This window comes from Bombina bombina, chromosome 2, assembly GCF_027579735.1.
Source record: "Bombina bombina isolate aBomBom1 chromosome 2, aBomBom1.pri, whole genome shotgun sequence".
Classification (NCBI taxonomy): domain Eukaryota; kingdom Metazoa; phylum Chordata; class Amphibia; order Anura; family Bombinatoridae; genus Bombina; species Bombina bombina.
The window spans coordinates 353,696,145-353,723,661 of NC_069500.1; the positions used below are offsets into that span (position 1 = coordinate 353,696,145).

Genomic DNA, 27,517 nt, shown 5'->3' on the forward strand with positions numbered 1-27,517 from the left:
ACAAATAAATACAATTAAATAAACTAGCTAAAGTACAAAAAATAAAAAAGAACTAAGTTACAGAAAATAAAAAAATATTTACAAACATAAGAAAAATATTACAACAATTTTAAACTAATTACACCTACTCTAAGCCCCCTAATAAAATAACAAAACCCCCCAAAATAATAAATTCCCTACCCTATTCTAAATTTAAAAAGTTACAAGCTCTTTTACCTTACCAGCCCTGAACAGGGCCCTTTGCGGGGCATGCCCCAAGAAGTTCAGCTCTTTTGCCTGTAAAAGAAAACATACAATACCCCCCCCCCCCCAACATTACAACCCACCACCCACATACCCCTAATCTAACCCAAACCCCCCTTAAATAAACCTAACACTAAGCCCCTGATGATCTTCCTACCTTGTCTTCACCATGCCAGGTTCACCGATCCGTCCTGGCTCCAAGATCTTCATCCAACCCAAGCGGGGGCTAGACATCCACTGAAGAAGTCCAGAAGAGGGTCCAAAGTCTTCCTCCTATCCGGCAAGAAGAGGACATCCGGACCGGCAAACATCTTCTCCAAGCGGCATCTTCGATCTTCTTCCATCCGGTGCGGAGCGGGTCCATCTTGAAGCAGGCGACGCGGATCCATCCTCTTCTTCCGATGTCTCCCGACGAATGACGGTTCCTTTAAGGGACGTCATCCAAGATGGCGTCCCTCGAATTCCGATTGGCTGATAGGATTCTATCAGCCAATCGGAATTAAGGTAGGAATTTTCTGATTGGCTGATGGAATCAGCCAATCAGAATCTAGTTCAATCCGATTGGCCGATCCAATCAGCCAATCAGATTGAGCTCGCATTCTATTGGCTGATCGGAACAGCCAATAGAATGCGAGCTCAATCTGATTGGCTGATTGGATCAGCCAATCGGATTGAACTTGATTCTGATTGGCTGATTCCATCAGCCAATCAGAAAATTCCTACCTTAATTCCGATTGGCTGATAGAATCCTATCAGCCAATCGGAATTCGAGGGACGCCATCTTGGATGACGTCCCTTAAAGGAACCGTCATTCGTCGGGAGACATCGGAAGAAGAGGATGGATCAGCGTCGCCTGCTTCAAGATGGACCCGCTCCGCACCGGATGGAAGAAGATCGAAGATGCCGCTTGGAGAAGATGTTTGCCGGTCCGGATGTCCTCTTCTTGCCGGATAGGAGGAAGACTTTGGACCCTCTTCTGGACTTCTTCAGTGGATGTCTAGCCCCCGCTTGGGTTGGATGAAGATCTTGGAGCCAGGACGGATCGGTGAACCTGGCATGGTGAAGACAAGGTAGGAAGATCATCAGGGGCTTAGTGTTAGGTTTATTTAAGGGGGGTTTGGGTTAGATTAGGGGTATGTGGGTGGTGGGTTGTAATGTTGGGGGGGGGGGGGGTATTGTATGTTTTCTTTTACAGGCAAAAGAGCTGAACTTCTTGGGGCATGCCCCGCAAAGGGCCCTGTTCAGGGCTGGTAAGGTAAAAGAGCTTGTAACTTTTTAAATTTAGAATAGGGTAGGGAATTTATTATTTTGGGGGGTTTTGTTATTTTATTAGGGGGCTTAGAGTAGGTGTAATTAGTTTAAAATTGTTGTAATATTTTTCTTATGTTTGTAAATATTTTTTTATTTTCTGTAACTTAGTTCTTTTTTATTTTTTGTACTTTAGCTAGTTTATTTAATTGTATTTATTTGTAGCAATTGTGTTTATTTAATTTATTGATAGTGTAGTGTTAGGTTAATTGTAGGTAATTGTAGGTAGTTTATTTAATTATTTTATTGATAGGGTAGTGTTAGGTTTAATTATATCTTAGGTTAGGATTTATTTTACAGGTAATTTTGTTATTATTTTAACTAGGTAACTATTAAATAGTTCTTAACTATTTAATAGCTATTGTACCTAGTTAAAATAAATACCAAGTTGCCTGTAAAATAAATATTAATCCTAAAATAGCTATAATATAATTATAATTTATATTGTAGCTATATTAGGATTTATTTTACAGGTAAGTATTTAGCTTTAAATAGGATTAATTTATTTAATAAGAGTTAATTTATTTCGTTAGATTAAAATTATATTTAAGTTAGGGGGGGTGTTAGTGTTAGGGTTAGACTTAGCTTTAGGGGTTAATACATTTATTAGAATAGCGGTGAGCTCCGATCGGAAGATTAGGGGTTAATAATTGAAGTTAGGTGTCGGCGATGTTAGGGAGGGCAGATTAGGGGTTAATACTATTTATGATAGGGTTAGTGAGGCGGGTTAGGGGTTAATAACTTTATTATAGTAGCGGTGCGGTCCGCTCGGCAGATTAGGGGTTAATAAGTGTAGGCAGGTGTCGGCGACGTTGTGGGGGGCAGATTAGGGGTTAATAAATATAACATAGGGGTCGGCGATGTTAGGGCAGCAGATTAGGGGTACATAGGGATAACGTAGGTTGCGGCGGTTTACGGAGCGGAAGATTAGGGGTTAAAACTGTAATGCAGGGGTCAGCGATAGCGGGGGCGGAAGATTAGGGGTTAATAAGTGTAAGGCTAGGGGTGTTTAGACTCGGGGTTCATGTTAGGGTGTTAGGTGCAGACGTAGGAAGTGTTTCCCCATAGGAAACAATGGGGCTGCGTTAGGAGCTGAACGCTGCTTTTTTGCAGGTGTTAGGTTTTTTTTCAGCTCAAACAGTCCCATTGTTTCCTATGGGAGAATCGTGCACGAGCACGTTTTTGAGGCTGGCCGCGTCCGTAAGCAACTCTGGTATCGAGAGTTGCATTTGCGGTAAAAATGCCCTACGCTCCTTTTTTGGAGCCTAACGCAGCATTTGTTTTAACTCTCGATACCAGAGTTAAATTTATGGTGCGGCCAGAAAAAAGCCCGCGGAGCGTTAACAGCCCTTTTACCGCCGAACTCTAAATCTAGGCCTAGGTTTGAGAGGTCTTCTCCCTCACATGGACTTGTGGAAAAAGAGATAAAGACTGAGTAATCTTACTCAGGCTTTCAGTATTAGGGCAGCATTAACTACATGGGAGGCTCAGTGAAAATTATGTCCCACAGGTTCCCATTGCTTGAAAGCCACCACTGCTCTACTGAAGAGACTGATATGGACTACGGCTACACCCTAGGACAAAGCAGCACAATCTTGCACTACTTAAAAAATAATAAAATCTTGCTTAAAGAATCTTTTCTAACACCTAACTTTACCACTTCCTTGCTCTAATTTAGGCAAAGAGAATGACTGGGGTTGGAGGGAAGGGAGGTGATATTTAACAGCTTTGCTGTGGTGCTCTTTGCCGCCTCCTGCTGATATTCCCAATAGTAATTAGATGATCCGTGGACTCATTATATCATTAGAAAAAAAACCTGTTTTAAAAAAAAACTATCCTAAAAAAAATTGCCTTGAAAAGTGCATTTGGTTGGCTATTGCCCATGTCACGGATACCAGACAGCTAAGGATACCCCCAACCCCCACTACAACCTCACCCCTGTTGTTTATCAGTGGTTTTGGGATCCTCAGAGCAACCACCATCTCTGGAAGCTTTTGGTTGCATGGTTTTGTGTTCCAAACTTGTTTAGAAAAGAGCTTGTGTATGACCAGGAAAACCCTCCTAGGCTGTCCGGGCTCTTGGAACTCCCGGTCGGCCGCCTCACAACGGACACCCGCCTAACCCCTCTCAGGCTGTCCAGGCTCCTGGAACTCCCGGTCGGCCACAGGACAGCAGGACACCCACTAACTTTACCCCTCGTCGCTCCAGCAACCATGTGCCCCAGAGCTCCACTCTTTTGGGGATTAGTAGCCCCTAGGGAGGACAAGAGGTGGACAAATTACCGGAGGGGAGCTCCTTTGGGAACCGGGGGTTTTGGACACCCCTAACCCCATAACTTCAACAGACTGTAACTCCGGTCCCCAGTAACGAATCATGCTGATTTGGACTGTGGCATCTGGGGACCGAGAGCTTTAAAATGACACCCTGGAAGTGCCGCCACTCCACCGTGATCACCCGAAACCGCCACCCCTAAGTATTGGGATTATGTGAGACTGTGGCTCCTATGGAGGTGCCGGGCTGTCTGGAGGGGCGGGAATGGCGGGAAAAATAGTGGGATTGCCCTTTGTGTTATTAAGATGAGCTGTGTGTATACAAGGAGTGTATGTTTTACAATAAAATCAGTTCTTGTTCACCTGAAGGCTAGTCTGTCTAGTTATTTGGGTGAGCTCCAGCTAAAATAACTTTCCTGGGCTACATAGAAATCACTTTCCTGGGCTACATAGCAGCCTGTTCCAGGCAAAGGAAGGACCCTCTGGAAGAGCTACTCAGTCGGGGTAGCTGGAGTCTGCCACAGGGTGGGACCCTGAGTACTGGTGCCTGGCTACAGGCTGTGGTCACTTGCCAGCTCCATAGCTGCAGTCGGCAGGGAGGAAGCAGGACCCATTTGGCGGAGCTACCCAGTCGGGCTAGCCGGGGAATCCGTCACATTGACTGGCAGCGGTGGGATCTGCTTCTTCCACACGATTCCTGCTGACAGAGAAGGGCCACAGTAGCTGGTAACTATGGAAGCCGAGTATCTAAGGAGAGTAAAGGAGGCAATGACCCAGCTGGACGATCCTGGTTCTGAACTGGACCAGCTGAGCTGCAGGAGCATTGTCGTCCTCCCTCCCCTTACAGAGAACCCCTTGCAGGGAGAGATGGATGTCAATAACTCTCCCCAGCAGCAGAAACCCTTCCCGGGAGAGGAGACAGTCGGTCTCTCTCCCCAGCGGCAGAGCCAGGAGAGGAGACAGTCGGTCTCTCTCCCCAGCAGCAGAGCCAGGAGCCGAGAGAGGAGACAGTCGGTCCCTCTCCCCAGCGGCAGAGCCATCTCCTGGGAGCGGAGGTAGTCGTCCTCCCTCCCCGTAAACAGAACCCCTTCCCGGGAGAGGAGACAGTCGGTCTCTCTCCCCAGCGGCAGAGCCAGGAGCCGGGACAGGAGACAGTCGGTCTCTCTCCCCAGCAGCAGAGCCATCTCCTGGGAGCGGAGGTAGTTGTCCTCCCTCCTCTGTAGACAGAACCCCTTCCTGGGAGAGGAGACAGTCGTTCTCTCTCCCCAGCGGCAGAGCCAGGAGCCGGGAGAGGAGACAGTCGGTCTCTCTCCCCAGTGGCAGAGCCCTCCCCTGGGAGCGGAGGTAGTCGTCCTCCCTCCCTGTAAGCAGAAACCCTTTCTGGGAGATGAAACAGTCGGTCTCTCTCCCCAGCGGCAGCACAGTTTCCCATGGAGCGGAGGTAGCAGACCTCCCTCCCCAGCAGTAGATCTTCTTCTCGGGAGAAGAGACAGACAGTCTCTCCCCTCAGTAGCTTGGCAGGGTGTATACCCTTTTCTTGTCCTGGAGTATATCTCACAGGGGGCAGGCCAGGGGGGTACCCGCTCATGCAGTTGGTGCCACAAGTTTGGGCACCTGAGTTTTGCCTGCCCCACCAAGGAGCAACCTCAACCTACAGTCTGGGGTGGGTATACAGCCGGAAAACCGGTACTGGCTTTGTTTGTGGGTGGGTCAGCCAGTACTCAACAGAGTTTCACAGAGGGAGACAGTTTGGCCATGGAACTTAAGGACACTGGAACTTGTGGAACAGCAATTGTTTGGGAGCCGGTTCCAGCCAGCAGGAACCCCCCAGGATGCCCCAAGCTCAGGAGAGATGGGGTAACCTCTCCCAGCAACCGAGAAGTGGAGGGCAACCGTCGGACAGCCCCTGGCCGACCCGTTAAGGGTCTAGCCAGGTCTGCCGAACTGGAAGGGGGGAGATGTCACGGATACCAGACAGCTAAGGATACCCCCAACCACCACTACAACCTCACCCCTATTGTTTATCAGTGGTTTTGGGCTCCTCAGAGCAACCACCATCTCTGGAAGCTTTTGGTTGCATGGTTTTGTGTTCCAAACTTGTTTAGAAAAGAGCTTGTGTATGACAAGGAAAACCCTCCTAGGCTGTCCGGGCTCCTGGAACTCCCGGTCGGCCGCCTCACAACGGACACCCGCCTAACCCCTCTCAGGCTGTCCAGGCTCCTGGAACTCCCGGTCGGCCACAGGACAGCAGGACACCCGCTAAATTTACCCCTCGTCACTCCAGCAACCATGTGCCCCAGAGCTCCGCTCTTTTGTAGACTGTGGCTCCTATGGAGGTGCCGGGCTGTCTGGAGGGGCGGGAATGGCGGGAAAAATAGTGGGATTGTCCTTTGTTTTATCAAGATGAGCTGTGTGCATAAAAGAAGTGTATGTTTTACAATAAAATCAGTTCTTGTTTCCCATGAAGGCTAGTCTGTCTAGTTATTTGGGTGAGCTCCAGCTAAAATCACTTTCCTGGGCTACATAGAAATCACTTTCCGGGGCTACATAGCAGCCTGTTCCAGGCAAAGGAAGGACCCTCTGGCAGAGCTACTCAGTCGGGGTAGCTGGAGTCTGCCACAGGGTGGGACCCTGAGTACTGGTGCTGTTGGGCATCAGGGGTGGCTACAGGCTGTGGTCACTTGCCAGCAACATAGCTGCAGTCGGCAGGGAGGAAGCAGGACCCGTTTGGCGGAGCTACCCAGTCGGGGTAGCCAGGGAATCCGTCACAGCCCATATAAGGGCATTTGGTAGGGCAGCCCTATACTTAAAAAATGCTAAATTAAAAAAAAAAACTGTTAAAAAAAAACCCTATCCTAAAAAAAGATTGCTCTGCAAAGAGCATTTGGCATTTGGTTGGGCATTGGTCTTAGAAGGTAATTTGGTAGGCAGTGCCCTAAAGTGAACATAGCTCTTTTGCCTACGAAAAAACAAAGCCCTATACAGAAAAAACATTTCCTAAAAAAGATGCCCTGAGAGGCATTTTGTTGGGCATTACCCTGATAAGGGCATTTGGTAGGGCCTTGCCCTAAAGTCTAACAGCTCCTTTGCCCAATAAAAAAATAAAAACCTTTATCTAAAAAAAATCCCTAAGCTAAGAAAAAGATTGCCTTTAGAAGAGCATTTTGTAGGGCATTGTCCTAAATTTTATTTCAAACATAAATATATAATTTAAATAAAACATTTAAAATAATGAAATAAACCAGAAAAAACAGAATTTATGTTTACCTGATAAATTACTTTCTCCAACGGTGTGTCCGGTCCACGGCGTCATCCTTACTTATGGGATATTCTCTTCCCCAACAGGAAATGGCAAAGAGCCCAGCAAAGCTGGTCACATGATCCCTCCTAGGCTCCGCCGTCCCCAGTCATTCGACCGACGTAAAGGAGGAATATTTGCATAGGAGAAATCATATGATACCGTGGTGACTGTAGTTAGAGAAAATAAATCATCAGACCTGATTAAAAAACCAGGGCGGCCCGTGGACCGGACACACCGTTGGAGAAAGTCATTTATCAGGTAAACATAAATTCTGTTTTCTCCAACATAGGTGTGTCCGGTCCACGGCGTCATCCTTACTTGTGGGAACCAATACCAAAGCTTTAGGACACGGATGATGGGAGGGAGCAAATCAGGTCACCTAGATGGAAGGCACCACGGCTTGCAAAACCTTTCTCCCAAAAATAGCCTCAGAAGAAGCAAAAGTATCAAATTTGTAAAATTTGGTAAAAGTGTGCAGTGAAGACCAAGTCGCTGCCTTACATATCTGATCAACAGAAGCCTCGTTCTTGAAGGCCCATGTGGAAGCCACAGCCCTAGTGGAGTGAGCTGTGATCCTTTCAGGAGGCTGCCGTCCGGCAGTCTCATAAGCCAATCTGATGATGCTTTTAAGCCAAAAAGAGAGAGAGGTAGAAGTTGCTTTTTGACCTCTCCTTTTACCAGAATAAACAACAAACAAGGAAGATGTTTGTCTGAAATCCTTTGTAGCCTCTAAATAGAACTTTAGAGCACGAACTACATCCAAATTGTGCAACAAACGTTCCTTCTTTGAAACTGGATTCGGACACAAAGAAGGCACAACTATCTCCTGGTTAATATTTTTGTTAGAAACAACTTTCGGAAGAAAACCAGGTTTAGTACGCAAAACCACCTTATCTGCATGGAACACCAGATAAGGAGGAGAACACTGCAGAGCAGATAACTCTGAAACTCTTCTAGCAGAAGAAATTGCAACCAAAAACAAAACTTTCCAAGATAATAACTTGATATCTACGGAATGTAAGGGTTCAAACGGAACCCCTTGAAGAACTGAAAGAACTAAATTGAGACTCCAAGGAGGAGTCAAAGGTTTGTAGACAGGCTTGATTCTAACCAGAGCCTGAACAAAAGCCTGAACATCTGGCACAGCCGCCAGCTTCTTGTGAAGTAAAACAGATAAAGCAGAAATCTGTCCCTTCAAAGAACTTGCAGATAATCCTTTCTCCAAACCCTCTTGTAGAAAGGATAGAATCTTAGGAATTTTTACCCTGTTCCATGGGAATCCTTTTGATTCGCACCAACAGATATATTTTTTCCATATTTTATGGTAAATTTTTCTAGTTACAGGCTTTCTAGCCTGAATAAGAGTATCAATGACAGAATCTGAGAACCCACGCTTTGACAAAATCAAGCGTTCAATCTCCAAGCAGTCAGTTGGAGTGATGCCAGATTCGGATGTTCGAACGGACCTTGAACAAGAAGGTCCCGTCTCAACGGTAGCTTCCATGGTGGAGCCGATGACATATTCACCAGGTCTGCATACCAAGTTCTGCGTGGCCACGCAGGAGCTATCAAGATCACCGAAGCCCTCTCCTGATTGATCCTGGCTACCAGCCTGGGAATGAGAGGAAACGGTGGGAACACATAAGCTAGGTTGAAGGTCCAGGGCGCTACTAGTGCATCTACTAGAGTCGCCTTGGGATCCCTGGATCTGGACCCGTAGCAAGGAACCTTGAAGTTCTGACGAGACGCCATCAGATCCATGTCTGGAAAGCCCCATAATTCAGTTATTTGGGCAAAGATTTCCGGATGGAGTTCCCACTCCCCCGGATGAAATGTCTGACGACTCAGAAAATCCGCTTCCCAATTTTCCACTCCTGGGATGTGGATTGCAGACAAGTGGCAGGAGTGAAGCTCCGCCCATTGAATTACTTTGGTCACTTCTTCCATCGCCAGGGAACTCCTTGTTCCCCCCTGATGGTTGATATATGCAACAGTCGTCATGTTGTCTGATTGAAACCTTATGAATTTGGCCTTTGCTAGTTGAGGCCAAGCCTTGAGAGCATTGAATATCGCTCTCAGTTCCAGAATGTTTATCGGGAGAAGAGATTCTTCCCGAGACCATAGACCCTGAGCTTTCAGGTGTTTCCAGACCGCGCCCCAGCCCACCAGGCTGGCGTCGGTCGTTACAATGACCCACTCTGGTCTTCTGAAGCTCATCCCTTGGGACAGGTTGTCCAGGGTCAGCCACCAACGGAGTGAATCTCTGGTCCTCTGATCTACTTGGATCGTCGGGGACAAATCTGTATAATCCCCATTCCACTGTCTGAGCATGCACAGTTGTAATGGTCTTAGATGAATTCGCGCAAAAGGAACTATGTCCATTGCCGCAACCATCAAACCTATTACTTCCATGCACTGCGCTATGGAAGGAAGAAGAACAGAATGAAGTACTTGACAAGAGCTTAGAAGTTTTGATTTTCTGGCTTCTGTCAGAAAAATCTTCATTTCCAAGGAGTCTATTATTGTTCCCAAGAAGGGAACTCTTGTTGACGGGAATAGAGAACTTTTTTCTACATTCACTTTCCACCCGTGAGATCTGAGAAAGGCTAGGACAATGTCCGTATGAGCCTTTGCTTGAGGTAGAGACGACGCTTGAATCAGTATGTCGTCCAAGTAGGGTACTACTGCAATGCCCCTTGGCCTTAGCACCGCTAGAAGGGACCCTAGTACCTTTGTGAAAATTCTTGGAGCAGTGGCTAGTCCGAATGGAAGTGCCACAAACTGGTAATGCTTGTCCAGAAAGGCGAATCTTAGGAACCGATGATGTTCCTTGTGGATAGGAATATGTAGATACGCATCCTTTAAATCCACCGTGGTCATGAATTGACCTTCCTGGATGGTAGGAAGAATTGTCCGAATGGTTTCCATCTTGAACGATGGGACCTTGAGAAATTTGTTTAGGATCTTGAGATCCAAAATTGGCCTGAATGTTCCCTCTTTTTTGGGAACTATGAACAGATTGGAGTAAAACCCCATCCCTTGTTCTCCTAATGGAACAGGATTAATCACTCCCATTTTTAACAGGTCTTCTACACAATGTAAGAATGCCTGTCTTTTTATTTGGTCTGAAGACAATTGAGACCTGTGGAACCTTCCCCTTGGGGGTAGTTCCTTGAATTCCAGGAGATAACCTTGAGAAACTATTTCTAGCGCCCAAGGATCCTGAACATCTCTTGCCCAAGCCTGAGCGAAGAGAGAGAGTCTGCCCCCCACCAGATCCGGTCCCGGATCGGGGGCCAGCATCTCATGCTGTCTTGGTAGCGGTAGCGGGCTTCTTGGCCTGCTTACCTTTGTTCCAGCCTTGCATCGGTCTCCAGGCTGGCTTGGTTTGAGAAGAATTACCCTCTTGCTTAGAGGATGTAGAATTTGAGGCTGGTCCGTTTCTGCGAAAGGGACGAAAATTTGTTTTATTTTTAGCCTTAAAAGACCTATCCTGAGGAAGGGCGTGGCCCTTTCCCCCAGTGATGTCTGAAATAATCTCTTTCAAGTCAGGGCCAAACAGCGTTTTCCCCTTGAAAGGAATGTTAAACAATCTGTTCTTGGAGGACACATCCGCTGACCAAGACTTCAGCCAAAGCGCTCTGCGCGCCACAATAGCAAAACCTGAATTTTTCGCCGCTAATCTAGCTAATTGCAAAGTGGCGTCTAAGGTAAAAGAGTTAGCCAACTTAAGTGCTTGAACTCTGTCCATAACCTCCTCATAAGAGGATGCTTGATTGAGCGACTTTTCTAGTTCCTCGAACCAGAAACACGCTGCTGTAGTGACAGGAACAATGCATGAAATTGGTTGTAGAAGGTAACCTTGCTGAACAAACATCTTTTTAAGCAAACCCTCTAATTTTTTATCCATAGGATCTTTAAAAGCACAACTATCTTCTATAGGGATAGTGGTGCGTTTGTTTAGAGTAGAAACCGCCCCCTCGACCTTGGGGACTGTCTGCCATAAGTCCTTCCTGGGGTCGACCATAGGAAATAATTTCTTAAATATAGGGGGAGGGACAAAAGGTATGCCGGGCCTTTCCCATTCTTTATTTACAATGTCCGCCACCCGCTTGGGTATAGGAAAAGCTTCGGGGGGCACCGGGACCTCTAGGAACCTGTCCATCTTACATAATTTCTCTGGAATGACCAAATTGTCACAATCATCCAGAGTAGATAACACCTCCTTAAGCAGAGCGCGGAGATGTTCCAATTTAAATTTAAATGTAATAACGTCAGGTTCAGCTTGTTGAGAAATTTTTCCTGAATCTGAAATTTCTCCCTCAGACAAAACCTCCCTAGCCCCTTCAGACTGGTGTAAGGGCATGTCAGAACCATTATCATCAGCGTCCTCATGCTCTTCAGTATCTAAAACAGAGCAGTCGCGCTTTCGCTGATAAGTGGGCATTTTGGCTAAAATGTTTTTAATAGAATTATCCATTACAGCCGTTAATTGTTGCATAGTAAGGAGGATTGGCGCACTAGATGCACTAGGGGCCTCCTGAGTGGGCAAGACTGGTGTAGACATAGAAGGGGATGATGCAGTACCATGCTTACTCCCCTCACTTAAGGAATCATTTTGGGCAACATTATTATCAGTGGCATCATTGTCCCTACTTTGTTTGTCACATTCATCACATATATTTAAATGGATAGGAACCTGGGCTTCCGAACATACAGAACATCGTCTAACTGATAGTTCAGACATGTTAATAGGCATAAACTTGATAACAAAGCACAAAAAACGTTTTAAAATAAAACCGTTACTGTCTCTTTAAATTTTAAACTGAACACACTTTTTTACTGAATATACGCAAAAGTATGAAGGAAATGTTCAAAATTCACCAAAATTTCACCACAGTGTCATAAAGCCTTAAAAGTATTGCACACCAAATTTGAAAGCTTTAACTCTTAAAATAACGGAACCGGAGCCGTTTTTACATTTAACCCCTATACAGTCCCTGGTATCTGCTTTGCTGAGACCCAACCAAGCCCAGAGGGGAATACGATACCAAATGACGCCTTCAATAAGCTTTTTCAGTGGATCTGAGCTCCTCACACATGCATCTGCATGCCTTGCTTCTCAAAAACAACTGCGCATTAGTGGCGCGAAAATGAGGCTCTGCCTATGACTAGAAAAGGCCCCCAGTGAAAAAGGTGTCCAATACAGTGCCTGTCCGTTTTTTTAACAAAATTGCCAAGATTAAAATAACTCTCCAAAGTTATAAACCATTAAATATGCTTATATAGTAATCGTTTTGGCCCAGAAAAATGTCTACCAGTCTTTAAATCCCTTGTGAAGCCCTTTTATTCTTATATTGAAAATTAAGAAAATGGCTTACCGGATCCCATAGGGAAAATGACAGCTTCCAGCATTACCAAGTCTTGTTAGAAATGTGTCATACCTCAAGCAGCCAAAGTCTGCTCACTGTTTCCCCCAACTGAAGTTAATTCCTCTCAACAGTCCTGTGTGGAAACAGCCATCGATTTTAGTAACGGTTGCTAAAATCATTTTCCTCTTACAAACAGAAATCTTCATCTCTTTTCTGTTTCAGAGTAAATAGTACATACCAGCACTATTTTAAAATAACAAACTCTTGATTGAAGAATAAAAACTACATTTAAACACCAAAAAACTCTGAGCCATCTCCGTGGAGATGTTGCCTGTGCAACGGCAAAGAGAATGACTGGGGAAGGCGGAGCCTAGGAGGGATCATGTGACCAGCTTTGCTGGGCTCTTTGCCATTTCCTGTTGGGGAAGAGAATATCCCACAAGTAAGGATGACGCCGTGGACCGGACACACCTATGTTGGAGAAAATGACTACATTTTAAATTATATACTGTACAATATTTAAAATAATATGCATTATACATGACAATCCATATAATTTTAACATTGTATACAAATGTAGCGACAAAGCTCATATTGTTATAATAAGGAGGGTGTTTTTTGTATTCTTTATTAGTCACGTAGATTGCAGACATGACGTAGGTGTTCTGTGGGAGCTATCTGGGTGTTCCAGGGGGGAGTATAGGGAAGACATGACGTAGGTCTAGGTGGTCTGTGGGAATTGGCTGGGAGTTCCAGGGGACTTTAGCTAAGACATGACGTAGTAGTAGGTGGTATTAGGGAGTAAGCTGGGCGTTCCAGGGATATAGCTAAAATATGACGTGAGTGTAGGCGTTCTGTGGGAGTCAGCCGGGCGTTCCAGGGGAGTAACCTGCACTTCAATTGAGATAAATTGCCAGCACTGCGATATATTCGAATCGCTCAAGTACAGGTTACAAGTAGGGGGGTGTCAGTCATGTTTGTCTTTACAGTGTGAGGTCATTAGTTTAGTTGTAGTTACAGTTAGGTCACACAGGCAATATTTAAAGTGTTCCTACACAGAAACCATGTTTGGTTTCAGCAAGAGCATTGTCTTGTCGCAACCACACCACCTCGACAAGTGGCGTAGTCAGTAGACTTTTGTGGAAGCCGCAGTCCTTATTATTTCCTATGGAAGACACATCACCACTCGCTGGCACTTTTTTTTTTATAATATATCGACAAATGTTGATGCTTTGAATATCGGGGCCTCAATGTCTCCTCTTCTTTCCCACTTTATGTTGATAATTCTTATGGTTGTCACTTTTTATATCAACACTGCATTTTATACTTTCCCTGTATATTTCTACATTTCTTTTTTTTCTCATTTCCACAGCTGTTTATTTCTTTTGCCTTCCTTTAACCATTTAACTATGGCATTTAAGTGTCTTTTTTCAGTTTCTCATTCTCACTTTTTCTTACCCACCCGCAATCTTCTCTTTTCTAATTTGTCTCATTCTACCCCTAACAGAACTGCTATTTTATCCACATATCTACTGAAATTATTTGGAACTAAGATCAACAAAATCCATCATTTTAAAGAGCATGTTCTGGCCTTAATTGGTCCTGTTCTGTGTAGGCAAAGAAGAGGAAAATTAAAAGTAGCAATCATTTCTCATCTACTATTCTAGCCTATACTTTGATTAAGGTTTGTGTTAGTATTGTAAACAGTAAACACTAACTTAGCTGGCTAATATTTATAGTTAGAATCCATAGAAGTATATAGCTGGCTTCTGTGGCTGCAAATGAGTTAACAGGCCTGAAATTAGCTTTTAACAACATTATCGTTCTACAGCATAAAACATAAGAGACTTACGCGGAAAACCTGCTTGTCTCATTAGCTTCTTCTTTGAAAGAACTTTCATTGCCTAAAGTAAAAAAAATGTGTTATAAAGAAATAAAGTAACATTTCACACTGTCTCAAACATATAATGAACCCGCTTACATGTAAAGCTTTGAAAATCTTCAAACATTTTTTTTCCCTGCAATGGTAAATGAAATCATTAAGGTATAATGTTAGTTCTAACTTAAAGGAACATCAAACTTTTATCGTTTACTTTATATTATCTAGATCCTTCCGATAAACATAAATATGACACATACATATTTGTAATCTAAAATGATTAAATTGTACTTTTTGTGCATTTATATTGCACATTTCTCCCCAAATTACAGTATACACATCAGTCCACTGTATACACATAATGAAATGCCAAGGTAAAATACTGCTAGCGCAGTTTAGCTATCCCTCATCACAGTGTACTTGTCCTGATGCATAAAATATGGGTAATGAACCATCTGCTCACTATCAAACCAGGACAGTTACAGTGAGAAATGTCTCAAATGCAGAAGTGCACCACTAATTTCTGGATTATTACTCCCAGTCTCACTGTTTTAACATTGAAAACGGTAATTTGATTTTTTTGTAACCTTCTCCTGGTTACAAAGAGGAGAGAGAGAAAGAGGTCCTGTAGAATGGTAGAGTACCGGGATGAGTGAGCGAGTACCAGCAGATGCCAGTAAGAGTGGTAGAGTGCCTTGTTGATGTGTGAGTGAGCATCTGGGGGAGCACATAACAGTGGTAGAGTGCCTTGTTGATGTGTGAGTGAGCATCTGGGGGTGCACATAAGAGTGGTAGAGTGCCTTGTTGATGTGTGAGCATCTGGGGGGTGCACATAAGAGTGGTAGAGTGCCTTGTTGATGTGTGAGCATCTGGGGGTGCACATAAGAGTGGTAGAGTGCCTTGTTCACGTGTGTGAGTGAGCATCTGGGGATGCACATAAGAGTGGTAGAGTGCCTAGTTGATGTGAATGAGTGAGCATCTGGGGGTGCACATAAGAGTGGTAGAATGCCTTGTTCATGTGTGAGTGAGCATCTGGGGGTGCACATAAGAGTGGTAGAGTGCCTTGTTGATGTGTGAGTGAGCATCTGGGGGTGCACATAAGAGTGGTAGAGTGCCTTGTTGATGTGTGTGAGCATCTGAGGGTGCACATAAGAGTGGTAGAGTGCCTTGTTGATGTGAGTGAGTGAGCATCTGGAGGTGCACAAAAGAGTGGTAGAGTGCCTTGTTGATGTGAGTGAGCATCTGGGGTTGCACATAAGAGTGGTAGAGTGCCTTGTTGATGTGTGTGAGCATCTGAGGGTGCACATAAGAGTGGTAGAGTGCCTTGTTGATGTGAGTGAGTGAGCATCTGGAGGTGCACAAAAGAGTGGTAGAGTGCCTTGTTGATGTGTGAGTGAGCATCTGGGGGTGCACATAAGAGTGGTAGAGTGCCTTGTTGACGTGAGTGAGCATCTGGGAGTGCACATAAGAGTGGTGGAGGGCCTTGTTGATGTGTGTGCAAGAGCATCTGGGGGTGCACATAAGAGTGGTAGAGTGCCTTGTTGATGTGAGTGAGCATCTGGGGTTGTACATAAAAGTGGTAGAGTGCCTTGTTGATGTGAGTGAGCGAGCATCTGGGGGTGCACATAAGAGTGGTAGAGTGCCTAGTTGATGTGTGAGTGAGTGAGCATCTGAGGGTGCACATAAGAGTGGTAGAGTGCCTAGTTGATGTGTGAGTGAGTGAGCATCTGAGGGTGCACATAAGAGTGGTAGAGTGCCTTGTTGATGTGTGAATGAGCATCTGGGGTTGCACATAAGAGTGATAGAGTGCCTTGTTGATGTGTGTGAGTGAGCATCTGGGGTGCACATAAGAATGGTAGAGTGCCTTGTTGATGTGTGAGTGAGCATCTGAGGGTGCACATAAGAGTGGTAGAGTGTCTTGTTGATGTGTGAATGAGCATCTGGGGTTGCACATAAGAGTGGTAGAGTGCCTTGTTGATGTGTGTGATTGAGCATCTGGGGGTGCAAATAAGGATGGTAGAGTGCCTTGTTGATGTGTGAGTGAGCATCTGAGGGTGCACATAAGAGTGGTAGAGTGTCTTGTTGATGTGTGAATGAGCATCTGGGGTTGCACATAAGAGTGGTAGAGTGCCTTGTTGATGTGTGTGATTGAGCATCTGGGGGTGCAAATAAGGATGGTAGAATGCCTTGTTGATGTGTGTTAGCGAGCATCTGAAGAGTGCATATAAGAGTGGTAGAGTGCCTCGTTGATGTCTGTGAGTGAGCATCTGGAAGCATGGAAGTTTTTCTAGCTTTTGTACTGTCTCAGTGAGTGCGTCTCTCTATTTTGTTTTTATGTAAATTGCTCTTAGGTCTCCCTAAGAGTAAAGGGGGAAGCCAGATATGGATTTCTTGCACACATGCCCTAGAGATATGCAACTGCACCTCACTGACGAGGCCCAAGGGAGGCCGAAACGTACGTCTGGGGTTTGTTGTTTGTTTGGTTCAGAGAAGAATTGCCTGGCATTTCGGCGCAGGACTGTCATTGGGCAGGATCAGACTGATATGCTACAGGATATTTTTTCTCTGTGAAAAGGCATAGTGTGCAAAAAGAGACTGCACCCTGAGTGGCACTGGCCTTGTGGACAAGCACGGAAGTTTTTCTAGCTTTTGTTCTGTCTCAGTGAGTGCGTCTCTCTATTTTGTTTTATGTAAATTGCTCTTAGGTCTCCCTAAGAGTAAAGGGGGAAACCAAATATGGACTCCTTGCACACATGCCCTAAAGATATGCAACTGCACCTCACTGATGAGGCCCAAGGGAGGCCGAAACTTAAGTCTGGGGTTTGTTGTTTGTCTTGTTCAGAGAAGAATTGCCTGGTATTTTGACACTGGACTGTCATTGGGCAGGATCAGACTGATATGCTACAGGGTATTTTTTTCTCTGTGAAAAGGCATAGTGTGCAAAAAGAGACTGCACCCTGAGTGGCACTGGCCTTGTGGACAAGCACGGAAGTTTTTCTAGCTTTTGTTCTGTCTCAGTGAGTGTGTCTCTCTATTTTGTTTTTAGGAAAAACCGTAAACCATACACCAGTAAAATAAAGTCCTTCCAGACCTTATGATACATTTTCCTAGTTACAGCCTTTAAGGCATGAATTAAGGATTCAATCACTGAATCAGAGAAACCTCTATGTCTAAGGAATAACCGTTCCATTTCCATGCCATCAAGTTGAGAGACTTGAGGTCCGGATGCAAAAACTGACCTCGAGACAGAAGTTCACTGCAAAGTAAGAGGCCAAGGAGGGCAGCTGGACGTCTGAACCAGATCTGCATACCAAATCCTGTAAGGCCAAGCTGGACCAATCAGGATTACTGATGATTTCTCTAGGCTTATCTTGGAGATCACTCTGTGTAGAAGTACCAGAAGTAGAAAAAGATAAGCAAGCTGAAATAACCAAAGAGTTACTAGAGCATCCAGAAACTCTGCTTGAGGATTCCTGGACCTCGCAAAGTAATTGGGAAGTTTGTTGTTCAAACAGGAAGCCATCAGCTCGGTGACGGAAACCCCGGCAACCCCGACTGGGTAGCGCCGTCAAACGGGTCCTGCTTCCTCTCTGCCGACTGCAGCTATGTAGCTGGCAAGTGACCACAGCCTGTAGCCACCCCTGATGCCCGACAGCACCAGTATTCAGGGTCCCACCCTGTGGCAGACTCCGGCTACCCAGACTAGGTAGCTATGCTAGAGGGTCCTTCATCTGCCTGGAACAGGCTGCTATGTAGCCCAGGAAGGTGATTTTAGCTGGAGCCCACCCAAATAACTAGACATACTAGCATTCAGGTGAAACAGGAACTGATTTTATTGGAAAACACACAGGCCTAAATTTGGAGTTCGGCGGTAAAAGGGCTGTTAACGCTCCGCGGGCTTTTTTCTGGCCGCACCATAAATTTAACTCTGGTATCGAGAGTTTAAACAAATGCTGCGTTAGGCTCCAAAAAAGGAGCGTAGAGCATTTTTACCGCAAATGCAACTCTCGATACCAGAGTTGCTTACGGACGCGGCCGGCCTCAAAAATGTGCTCGTGCACGATTCTCCCATAGGAAACAATGGGGCTGTTTGAGCTGAAAAAAAACCTAACACCTGCAAAAAAAGCAGCGTTCAGCTCCTAACGCAGCCCCATTGTTTCCTATGGGGAAACACTTCCTACGTCTGCACCTAACACTCTAACATGTACCCCGAGTCTAAACACCCCTAACCTTACACTTATTAACCTCTAATCTGCCGCCCCCGCTATCGCTGACACCTGCATATTTTTTTTAACCCCTAATCTGCCGCTCCGTAAACCGCCGCAACCTACGTTATCCCTATGTACCCCTAATCTGCTGCCCTAACATCGCCGACCCCTATATTATATTTATTAACCCCTAATCTGCCCCCCTCAACGTCGCCGACACCTGCCTACACTTATTAACCCCTAATCTGCCGAGCGGACCTGAGCGCTACTATAATAAAGTTATTAACCCCTAATCCGCCTCACTAACCCTATCATAAATAGTATTAACCCCTAATCTGCCCTCCCTAACATCGCCAACACCTAACTTCAATTATTAACCCCTAATCTGCCGAGCGGACCTCACCGCTACTATAATAAATGTATTAACCCCTAAAGCTAAGTCTAACCCTAACACTAACACCCCCCCTAAATTAAATATAATTTTAATCTAACAAAATAAATTAACTCTTATTAAATAAATTATTCCTATTTAAAGCTAAATACTTACCTGTAAAATAAACCCTAATATAGCTACAATATAAATTATAATTATATTGTAGCTATTTTAGGATTAATATTTATTTTACTGGCAACTTTGTATTTATTTTAACCAGGTACAATAGCTATTAAATAGTTAAGAACTATTTAATAGCTACCTAGTTAAAATAATAACAAATTTACCTGTAAAATAAATCCTAACCTAAGATATAATTAAACCTAACACTACCCTATCAATAAATTAATTAAATAAACTACCTACAATTAACCTAACACTACACTATCAATAAATTAATTAAACACAATTGCTACAAATAAATACAATTAAATAAACTAGCTAAAGTACAAAAAATAAAAAAGAACTAAGTTACAAAAAATAATAAAATATTTACAAACATAAGAAAAATATTACAACAATTTTAAACTAATTACACCTACTCTAAGCCCCCTAATAAAATAACAAAGCCCCCCAAAATAAAAAATTCCCTACCCTATTCTAAATTAAAAAAGTTACAAGCTCTTTTACCTTACCAGCCCTGAACAGGGCCCTTTGCGGGGCATGCCCCAAGGATTTCAGCTCTTTTGCCTGTAAAAAAAAAACATACCATACCCCCCCCCCCAACATTACAACCCACCACCCACATACCCCTAATCTAACCCAAACCCCCCTTAAATAAACCTAACACTAAGCCCCTGAAGATCTTCCTACCTTGTCTTCACCATACCAGGTTCACCGATCCGTCCTGGCTCCAACATCTTCATCCAACCCAAGCGGGGGTTGGCGATCCATCATCCGGTGCTGAAGAGGTCCAGAAGAGGCTCCAAAGTCTTCCTCCTATCCGGCAAGAAGAGGACATCCGGACCGGCAAACATCTTCTCCAAGCGGCATCTTCAATCTTCTTCCATCCGGTGCGGAGCGGGTCCATCTTGAAGCAGGCGACGCGGATCCATCCTCTTCTTCCGTTGTCTCCCGACGAATGACGGTTCCTTTAAGGGACGTCATCCAAGATGGCGTCCCTCGAATTCCGATTGGCTGATAGGATTCTATCAGCCAATCGGAATTAAGGTAGGAATTTTCTGATTGGCTGATGGAATCAGCCAATCAGAATCAAGTTCAATCCGATTGGCTGATCCAATCAGCCAATCAGATTGAGCTCGCATTCTATTGGCTGATCAGAACAGCCAATAGAATGCGAGCTCAATCTGATTGGCTGATTGGATCAAATTTACCTGTAAAATAAATCCTAACCTAAGATATAATTAAACCTAACACTACCCTATCAATAAATTAATTAAATAAACTACCTACAATTACCTACAATTAACCTAACACTACACTATCAATAAATTAATTAAACACAATTGCTACAAATAAATACAATTAAATAAACTAGCTAAAGTACAAAAAATAAAAAAGAACTAAGTTACAAAAAATAAAAAAATATTTACAAACATAAGAAAAATATTACAACAATTTTAAACTAATTACACCTACTCTAAGCCCCCTAATAAAATAACAAAGCCCCCCAAAATAAAAAATTCCCTACCCTATTCTAAATTAAAAAAGTTACAAGCTCTTTTACCTTACCAGCCCTGAACAGGGCCCTTTGCGGGGCATGCCCCAAGGATTTCAGCTCTTTTGCCTGTAAAAAAAAACATACCATACCCCCCCCCCAACATTACAACCCACCACCCACATACCCCTAATCTAACCCGATTGGCTGATTGGATCAGCCAATCGGATTGAACTTGATTCTGATTGGCTGATTCCATCAGCCAATCAGAAAATTCCTACCTTAATTCCGATTGGCTGATAGAATCCTATCAGCCAATCGGAATTCGAGGGACGCCATCTTGGATGACGTCCCTTAAAGGAACCGTCATTCGTCGGGAGACAACGGAAGAAGAGGATGGATCCGCGTCGCCTGCTTCAAGATGGACCCGCTCCGCACCGGATGGAAGAAGATTGAAGATGCCGCTTGGAGAAGATGTTTGCCGGTCCGGATGTCCTCTTCTTGCCGGATAGGAGGAAGACTTTGGAGCCTCTTCTGGACCTCTTCAGCACCGGATGATGGATCGCCAACCCCCGCTTGGGTTGGATGAAGATGTTGGAGCCAGGACGGATCGGTGAACCTGGTATGGTGAAGACAAGGTAGGAAGATCTTCAGGGGCTTAGTGTTAGGTTTATTTAAGGGGGGTTTGGGTTAGATTAGGGGTATGTGGGTGGTGGGTTGTAATGTTGGGGGGGGTATGGTATGTTTTTTTTTACAGGCAAAAGAGCTGAAATCCTTGGGGCATGCCCCGCAAAGGGCCCTGTTCAGGGCTGGTAAGGTAAAAGAGCTTGTAACTTTTTTAATTTAGAATAGGGTAGGGAATTTTTTATTTTGGGGGGCTTTGTTATTTTATTAGGGGGCTTAGAGTAGGTGTAATTAGTTTAAAATTGTTGTAATATTTTTCTTATGTTTGTAAATATTTTTTTATTTTTTGTAACTTAGTTCTTTTTTATTTTTTGTACTTTAGCTAGTTTATTTAATTGTATTTATTTGTAGCAATTGTGTTTAATTAATTTATTGATAGTGTAGTGTTAGGTTAATTGTAGGTAATTGTAGGTAGTTTATTTAATTAATTTATTGATAGGGTAGTGTTAGGTTTAATTATATCTTAGGTTAGGATTTATTTTACAGGTAAATTTGTTATTATTTTAACTAGGTAGCTATTAAATAGTTCTTAACTATTTAATAGCTATTGTACCTGGTTAAAATAAATACAAAGTTGCCTGTAAAATAAATATTAATCCTAAAATAGCTACAATATAATTATAATTTATATTGTAGCTATATTAGGGTGTATTTTACAGGTAAGTATTTAGCTTTAAATAGGAATAAGTTATTTAATAAGAGTTAATTTATTTCGTTAGATTAAAATTATATTTAATTTAGGGGGGGTGTTAGTGTTAGGGTTAGACTTAGCTTTAGGGGTTAATCAATTTATTAGAATAGCGGTGAGCTCCGGTCGTCAGATTAGGGGTTAATAATTGAAGGTAGGTGTCGGCGATGTTAGGGAGGGCAGATTAGGGGTTAATACTATTTATGATAGGGTTAGTGAGGCGGATTCGGGGTTAATAACTTTATTATAGTAGCGCTCAGGTCCGCTTGGCAGATTAGGGGTTAATAAGTGTAGGCAGGTGTCGGCGACGTTGAGGGGGGCAGATTAGGGGTTAATAAATATAATATAGGGGTCGGCGGTGTTAGGGGTAGCAGATTAGGGGTACATAGGGATAACGTAGGTGGCGGCGCTTTGCGGTAGGAAGATTAGGGGTTAATTATTTTAAGTAGCTGGCGGCGACGTTGTGGGGGGCAGGTTAGGGGTTAATAAATATAATATAGGGGTCGGCGGTGTTAGGGGCAGCAGATTAGGGGTACATAAGTATAACGTAGGTGGCGGTCGGCAGATTAGGGGTTAAAAAATTTTAATCGAGTGGCGGCGATGTGGGGGGAGCTCGGTTTAGGGGTACATAGGTAGTTTATGGGTGTTAGTGTACTTTAGGGTACAGTAGTTAAGAGCTTTATGAACCGGCGTTAGCCAGAAAGCTCTTAACTCCTGCTATTTTCAGGCGGCTGGAATTTTGTCGTTAGAGCTCTAACGCTCACTTCAGAAATGACTCTAAATACCAGCGTTAGAAAGATCCCATTGAAAAGATAGGATACGCAAATGGCGTAGGGGGATCTGCGGTATGGAAAAGTCGCGGCTGAAAAGTGAGCGTTAGACCCTTTAATCACTGACTCCAAATACCAGCGGGCGGCCAAAACCAGCATTAGGAGCCTCTAACGCTGGTTTTGACGGCTACCGCCGAACTCCAAATCTAGGCCACACTCTTTTATACACAAAGCTCATCTTGATTAGACACTGGACAATCCCACAATTTTCCCACCATTCCCGCCCCTCCAGACAGACCGGCGCCTCCATAGCAGCCATAGTCCCACAGAATCCCAGGACCCAGGGGTGACAGTTTCGGGGTGATCCCAGGGGAGCAGCGGCACTTCCAGGGTGTTATTTGAAAGCTCTCGGTCCCCAGATGCCACAGTCCAAAAAGCGGCGTGATTCATTACCGGAGTTACAGCCCAGTATAAATTGGGGAGTAGGAGTGTCCGAAACCCCTAGTTCCCCAAGTAGCTCCCCTCCGGCAATTCCACCACCTCTTGTCCTCCCTAGGAGCTACCAATCCCCAAAAGAGTGGAGCCCTGGGACAAAGGGCCGTTGGAGCAACCAGGGTTAAAGGTAGTGGGTGTCCTGCTGTTCTGTGGCCAACCGGGAGTTCCAGGAGCCCGGCTGGCCTGAGAGGGGTTAGGCGGGTGTCCGTTGTGAGGCGGCCGACCGTGAGTTCCAGGAGCCCGGCCAGCCTAGGAGGTTTTTTCCGGTCAGAGGCCAGCTCTTCTCTGACAAAGTACTGGTTACAAAACAAGCAACCAAAAGCTTCCAGAGACTGTTGTTGCTCTGAGAAGCCCACAACCACTGAGAAACAACAGGGGTGAGGTATTAAGGGGGTGGGGGTTAGCCTTGGGGGTCTTATTGAACACGTTCTGGTGAAAAGACCTCTCTCCTGGAAGTAGAGATTGACGACTGAGAAAGCCCCTTACCAGTTGCTAACCCCTGGAATATGAATCACATAGACTAGACAGGAATTGGTTTCTGCCCATAAGATAATTTGGAACACTTCCCTCATGGCCAGGGAACTGTGAGTTCCCCTACTGATGGTTTACATAAAATACCGCTGTGACATTGTCTGTCTGAAAAAAGAGATGAGATTCTCTTTTCAACAGAGGCCAAGCTTAAGGAGCCCTGAAAACAGCACGGAGTCCTAGAACATTTATTGGTAATCTCGCCTCCTGTGGATCCCAAACTCCCTGTGCTCTTAGAGACACCCAAACAAGACGCCCAAACAGCTCCCCAATCTGAGAGACTTGCATCTCTAGTGATCAAAATCCAGATAGGACAGCAAAAGAAGCCCCCTGAATAATAAACTGATGATCCAGCCACCAAGTTAGAGACTGACTTGTACTGGGATCCAAAAATATCATTTGAGCGAGCTGAGTATAATCTCTGCACCACTGACAAAGCATACAAAGCTGAAGAGATCTCATGTGAAAACGAACAAGCGGAATTGCATCTGAAGCTGCAGTCATTAGACCTAGAACTTCTATACAAAGAGCAACAGAGGAGAAAGAGACTGGAGGTTCAGACAAGCTGACACCAATCTTAACCTTCTTTGCTCTTTTAGAGAAAGACTCATGGAGACTGAATCTATTTGAATGCCCAAAAAAGTAACCTTTGTTTGAGGAATCAGAGAACTTTTTGGAAAATTGATCCTCCAACTATGTTGTTGAAGAAATTACAAGAGTTTGTTGGTGGGAGATTCTGCTAAAGGAAAAGACAGAGCTTGAATCAAGATATTGTCCAAGTTAGGAAACACTGTAATACCCTGAGTTCTGATCACAGACAAAAGGGCATCCAGAACCTTTGTGAATATTCTTGGAACTGTAGTCAGACCAAATGGTAAAGCAACAAACTGCAAATGCTTGTCCAGAAAGGCAAACCTCAGAAACTGGTAATGTTCTCTGTGAATAGGAGTATGAAGGTAAGCATCCTTTAAATCTATTGTGGCCATACACTGACCTTGCTAAAGAAAAGGAAGAATTGTCCGAATAGTTTCCATTCTGAAAATGGAATCCTTACAAACTTGTTCAGAGCTTTCATATCCAGAACTGGTCTGAAACTACCTTCCTTCTTTAGAACAATGAAGAGATTTAAATAAAATCCCATCCCCTGTTCTGGTAAAGGAACTGGTACAATCACTCCAATAGCTTCCAGATCTGACAAAGACTAGAAAAAAACATAATTTATGCTTACCTGATAAATTCCTTTCTCCTGTAGTGTAGTCAGTCCACGGGTCATCCATTACTTATGGGATTATATCTCCTCCCTAACAGGAAGTGCAAGAGGATCACCCAAGCAGAGCTGCTATATAGCTCCTCCCCTCTACGTCATACCCAGTCATTCGACCGAAACCAAACGAGAAAGGAGAAACTATAGGGTGCAGTGGTGACTGGAGTTTAATTTAAAATTTAGACCTGCCGTAAAAACAGGGCGGGCCGTGGACTGACTACACTACAGGAGAAAGGAATTTATCAGGTAAGCATACATTATGTTTTCTCCTGTTAAGTGTAGTCAGTCCACGGGTCATCCATTACTTATGGGATACCAATACCAAAGCTAAAAGTACACGGATGACGGGAGGGACAGGCAGGATCTTTACACGGAAGGAACCACTGCCTGTAGAACCTTTCTCCCAAAAACAGCCTCCGAAGAAGCAAAAGTGTCAAATTTGTAAAATTTCGAAAAAGTGTGAAGCGAAGACCAAGTTGCAGCCTTGCAAATCTGTTCAACAGAGGCCTCATTTTTAAAGGCCCAAGTGGAAGCCACAGCTATAGTAGAATGAGCTGTAATCCTTTCAGGAGGCTGCTGTCCAGCAGTCTCATAGGCTAAACGTATTATGCTACGAAGCCAAAAAGAGAGAGAGGTAGCCGAAGCTTTTTGACCTCTCCTCTGTCCAGAATAAACGACAAACAGGGAAGAAGTTTGGCGAAAATCTTTAGTTGCCTGTAAATAAAATTTCAGGGCACGGACGACGTCCAGATTGTGCAGAAGTTGTTCCTTCTTTGAAGAAGGGTTAGGGCACAATGATGGAACAACAATCTCTTGATTGATATTCCTGTTAGAGACTACCTTAGGTAAGAACCCAGGTTTAGTACGCAGAACTACCTTGTCTGAATGAAAAATCAGATAAGGAGAATCACAATGTAAGGCCGATAGCTCAGAGACTCTTCGAGCCGAGGAAATAGCCATTAAAAACAGAACTTTCCAAGATAACAGCTTGATATCAATGGAATGAAGGGGTTCAAACGGAACACCCTGCAGAACGTTAAGAACTAAGTTTAAGCTCCACGGCGGAGCAACAGTCTTAAACACAGGCTTAATCCTGGCCAAAGCCTGACAAAAAGCCTGAACGTCTGGAACTTCTGACAGACGTTTGTGTAAAAGGATAGACAGAGCTGAGATCTGTCCCTTTAACGAACTAGCAGATAAACCCTTTTCTAAACCTTCTTGTAGAAAAGACAATATCCTAGGAATCCTAACCTTACTCCATGAGTAGTTCTTGGATTCGCACCAATGTAAGTATTTACGCCATATTTTATGGTAAATTTTCCTTGTAACAGGCTTCCTAGCCTGTATTAAGGTATCAATCACTGACTCCGAGAATCCCCGCTTTGATAGAATCAAGCGTTCAATCTCCATGCAGTCAGCCTCAGAGAAAACAGAATTTATGTTTACCTGATAAATTACTTTCTCCAACGGTGTGTCCGGTCCACGGCGTCATCCTTACTTGTGGGATATTCTCTTCCCCAACAGGAAATGGCAAAGAGCCCAGCAAAGCTGGTCACATGATCCCTCCTAGGCTCCGCCTACCCCAGTCATTCGACCGACGTTAAGGAGGAATATTTGCATAGGAGAAACCATATGGTACCGTGGTGACTGTAGTTAAAGAAAATAAATTATCAGACCTGATTAAAAAAACCAGGGCGGGCCGTGGACCGGACACACCGTTGGAGAAAGTAATTTATCAGGTAAACATAAATTCTGTTTTCTCCAACATAGGTGTGTCCGGTCCACGGCGTCATCCTTACTTGTGGGAACCAATACCAAAGCTTTAGGACACGGATGAAGGGAGGGAGCAAATCAGGTCACCTAAATGGAAGGCACCACGGTTTGCAAAACCTTTCTCCCTACAGCACCTGGTATTCCCAGGCGGTCTCCCATCCAAGTACTAACCAGGCCCGACCCTGCTTAGCTTCCGAGATCAGACGAGATCGGGCGCATTCAGGGTGGTGTGGCCGTAGGCTCACTTTAAATTTTAAACTGAACACACTTTATTACTGCAATTGCGAAAAAACATGAAGGAATAGTTCAAAATTCACCAAATTTTCACCAGTGTCTTAAAGCCTTAAAAGTATTGCACACCAAATTTGGAAGCTTTAACCCTTAAAATAACGGAACCGGAGCCGTTTTGAACTTTAACCCCTTTACAGTCCCTGGTATCTGCTTTGCTGAGACCCAACCAAGCCCAAAGGGGAATACGATACCAAATGACGCCTTCAGAAAGTCTTTTCTAAGTATCAGAGCTCCTCTCACATGCGACTGCATGCCATGCCTCTCAAAAACAAGTGCGCAACACCGGCGCGAAAATGAGGCTCAGCCTATGCTTTGGGAAAGCCCCTAAAGAATAAGGTGTCTAAAACAGTGCCTGCCGATATTATTATATCAAAATACCCAAATAAAATGAT

At 44.3% G+C, this 27,517-nt stretch overlaps 1 protein-coding gene and 1 non-coding gene across 2 annotated transcripts in view; both read right to left on the minus strand.

Moving 5' to 3' along the window:
• The window catches only part of CAMKK2 (calcium/calmodulin dependent protein kinase kinase 2), a 490,619-nt gene that overhangs the window by 201,609 nt on the left and 261,493 nt on the right, over window positions 1–27,517 (minus strand). The window contains exon 5 of the mRNA XM_053701737.1: window positions 14,347–14,398. Coding sequence (XP_053557712.1) covers window positions 14,347–14,398 — 52 coding nt within the window. The remainder of the gene's footprint in view (window positions 1–14,346; window positions 14,399–27,517) is intronic.
• Window positions 26,957–27,075, minus strand: LOC128650468 (5S ribosomal RNA). The gene has a single exon (XR_008400768.1). It is a non-coding gene; the product is annotated as a 5S ribosomal RNA (ribosomal RNA).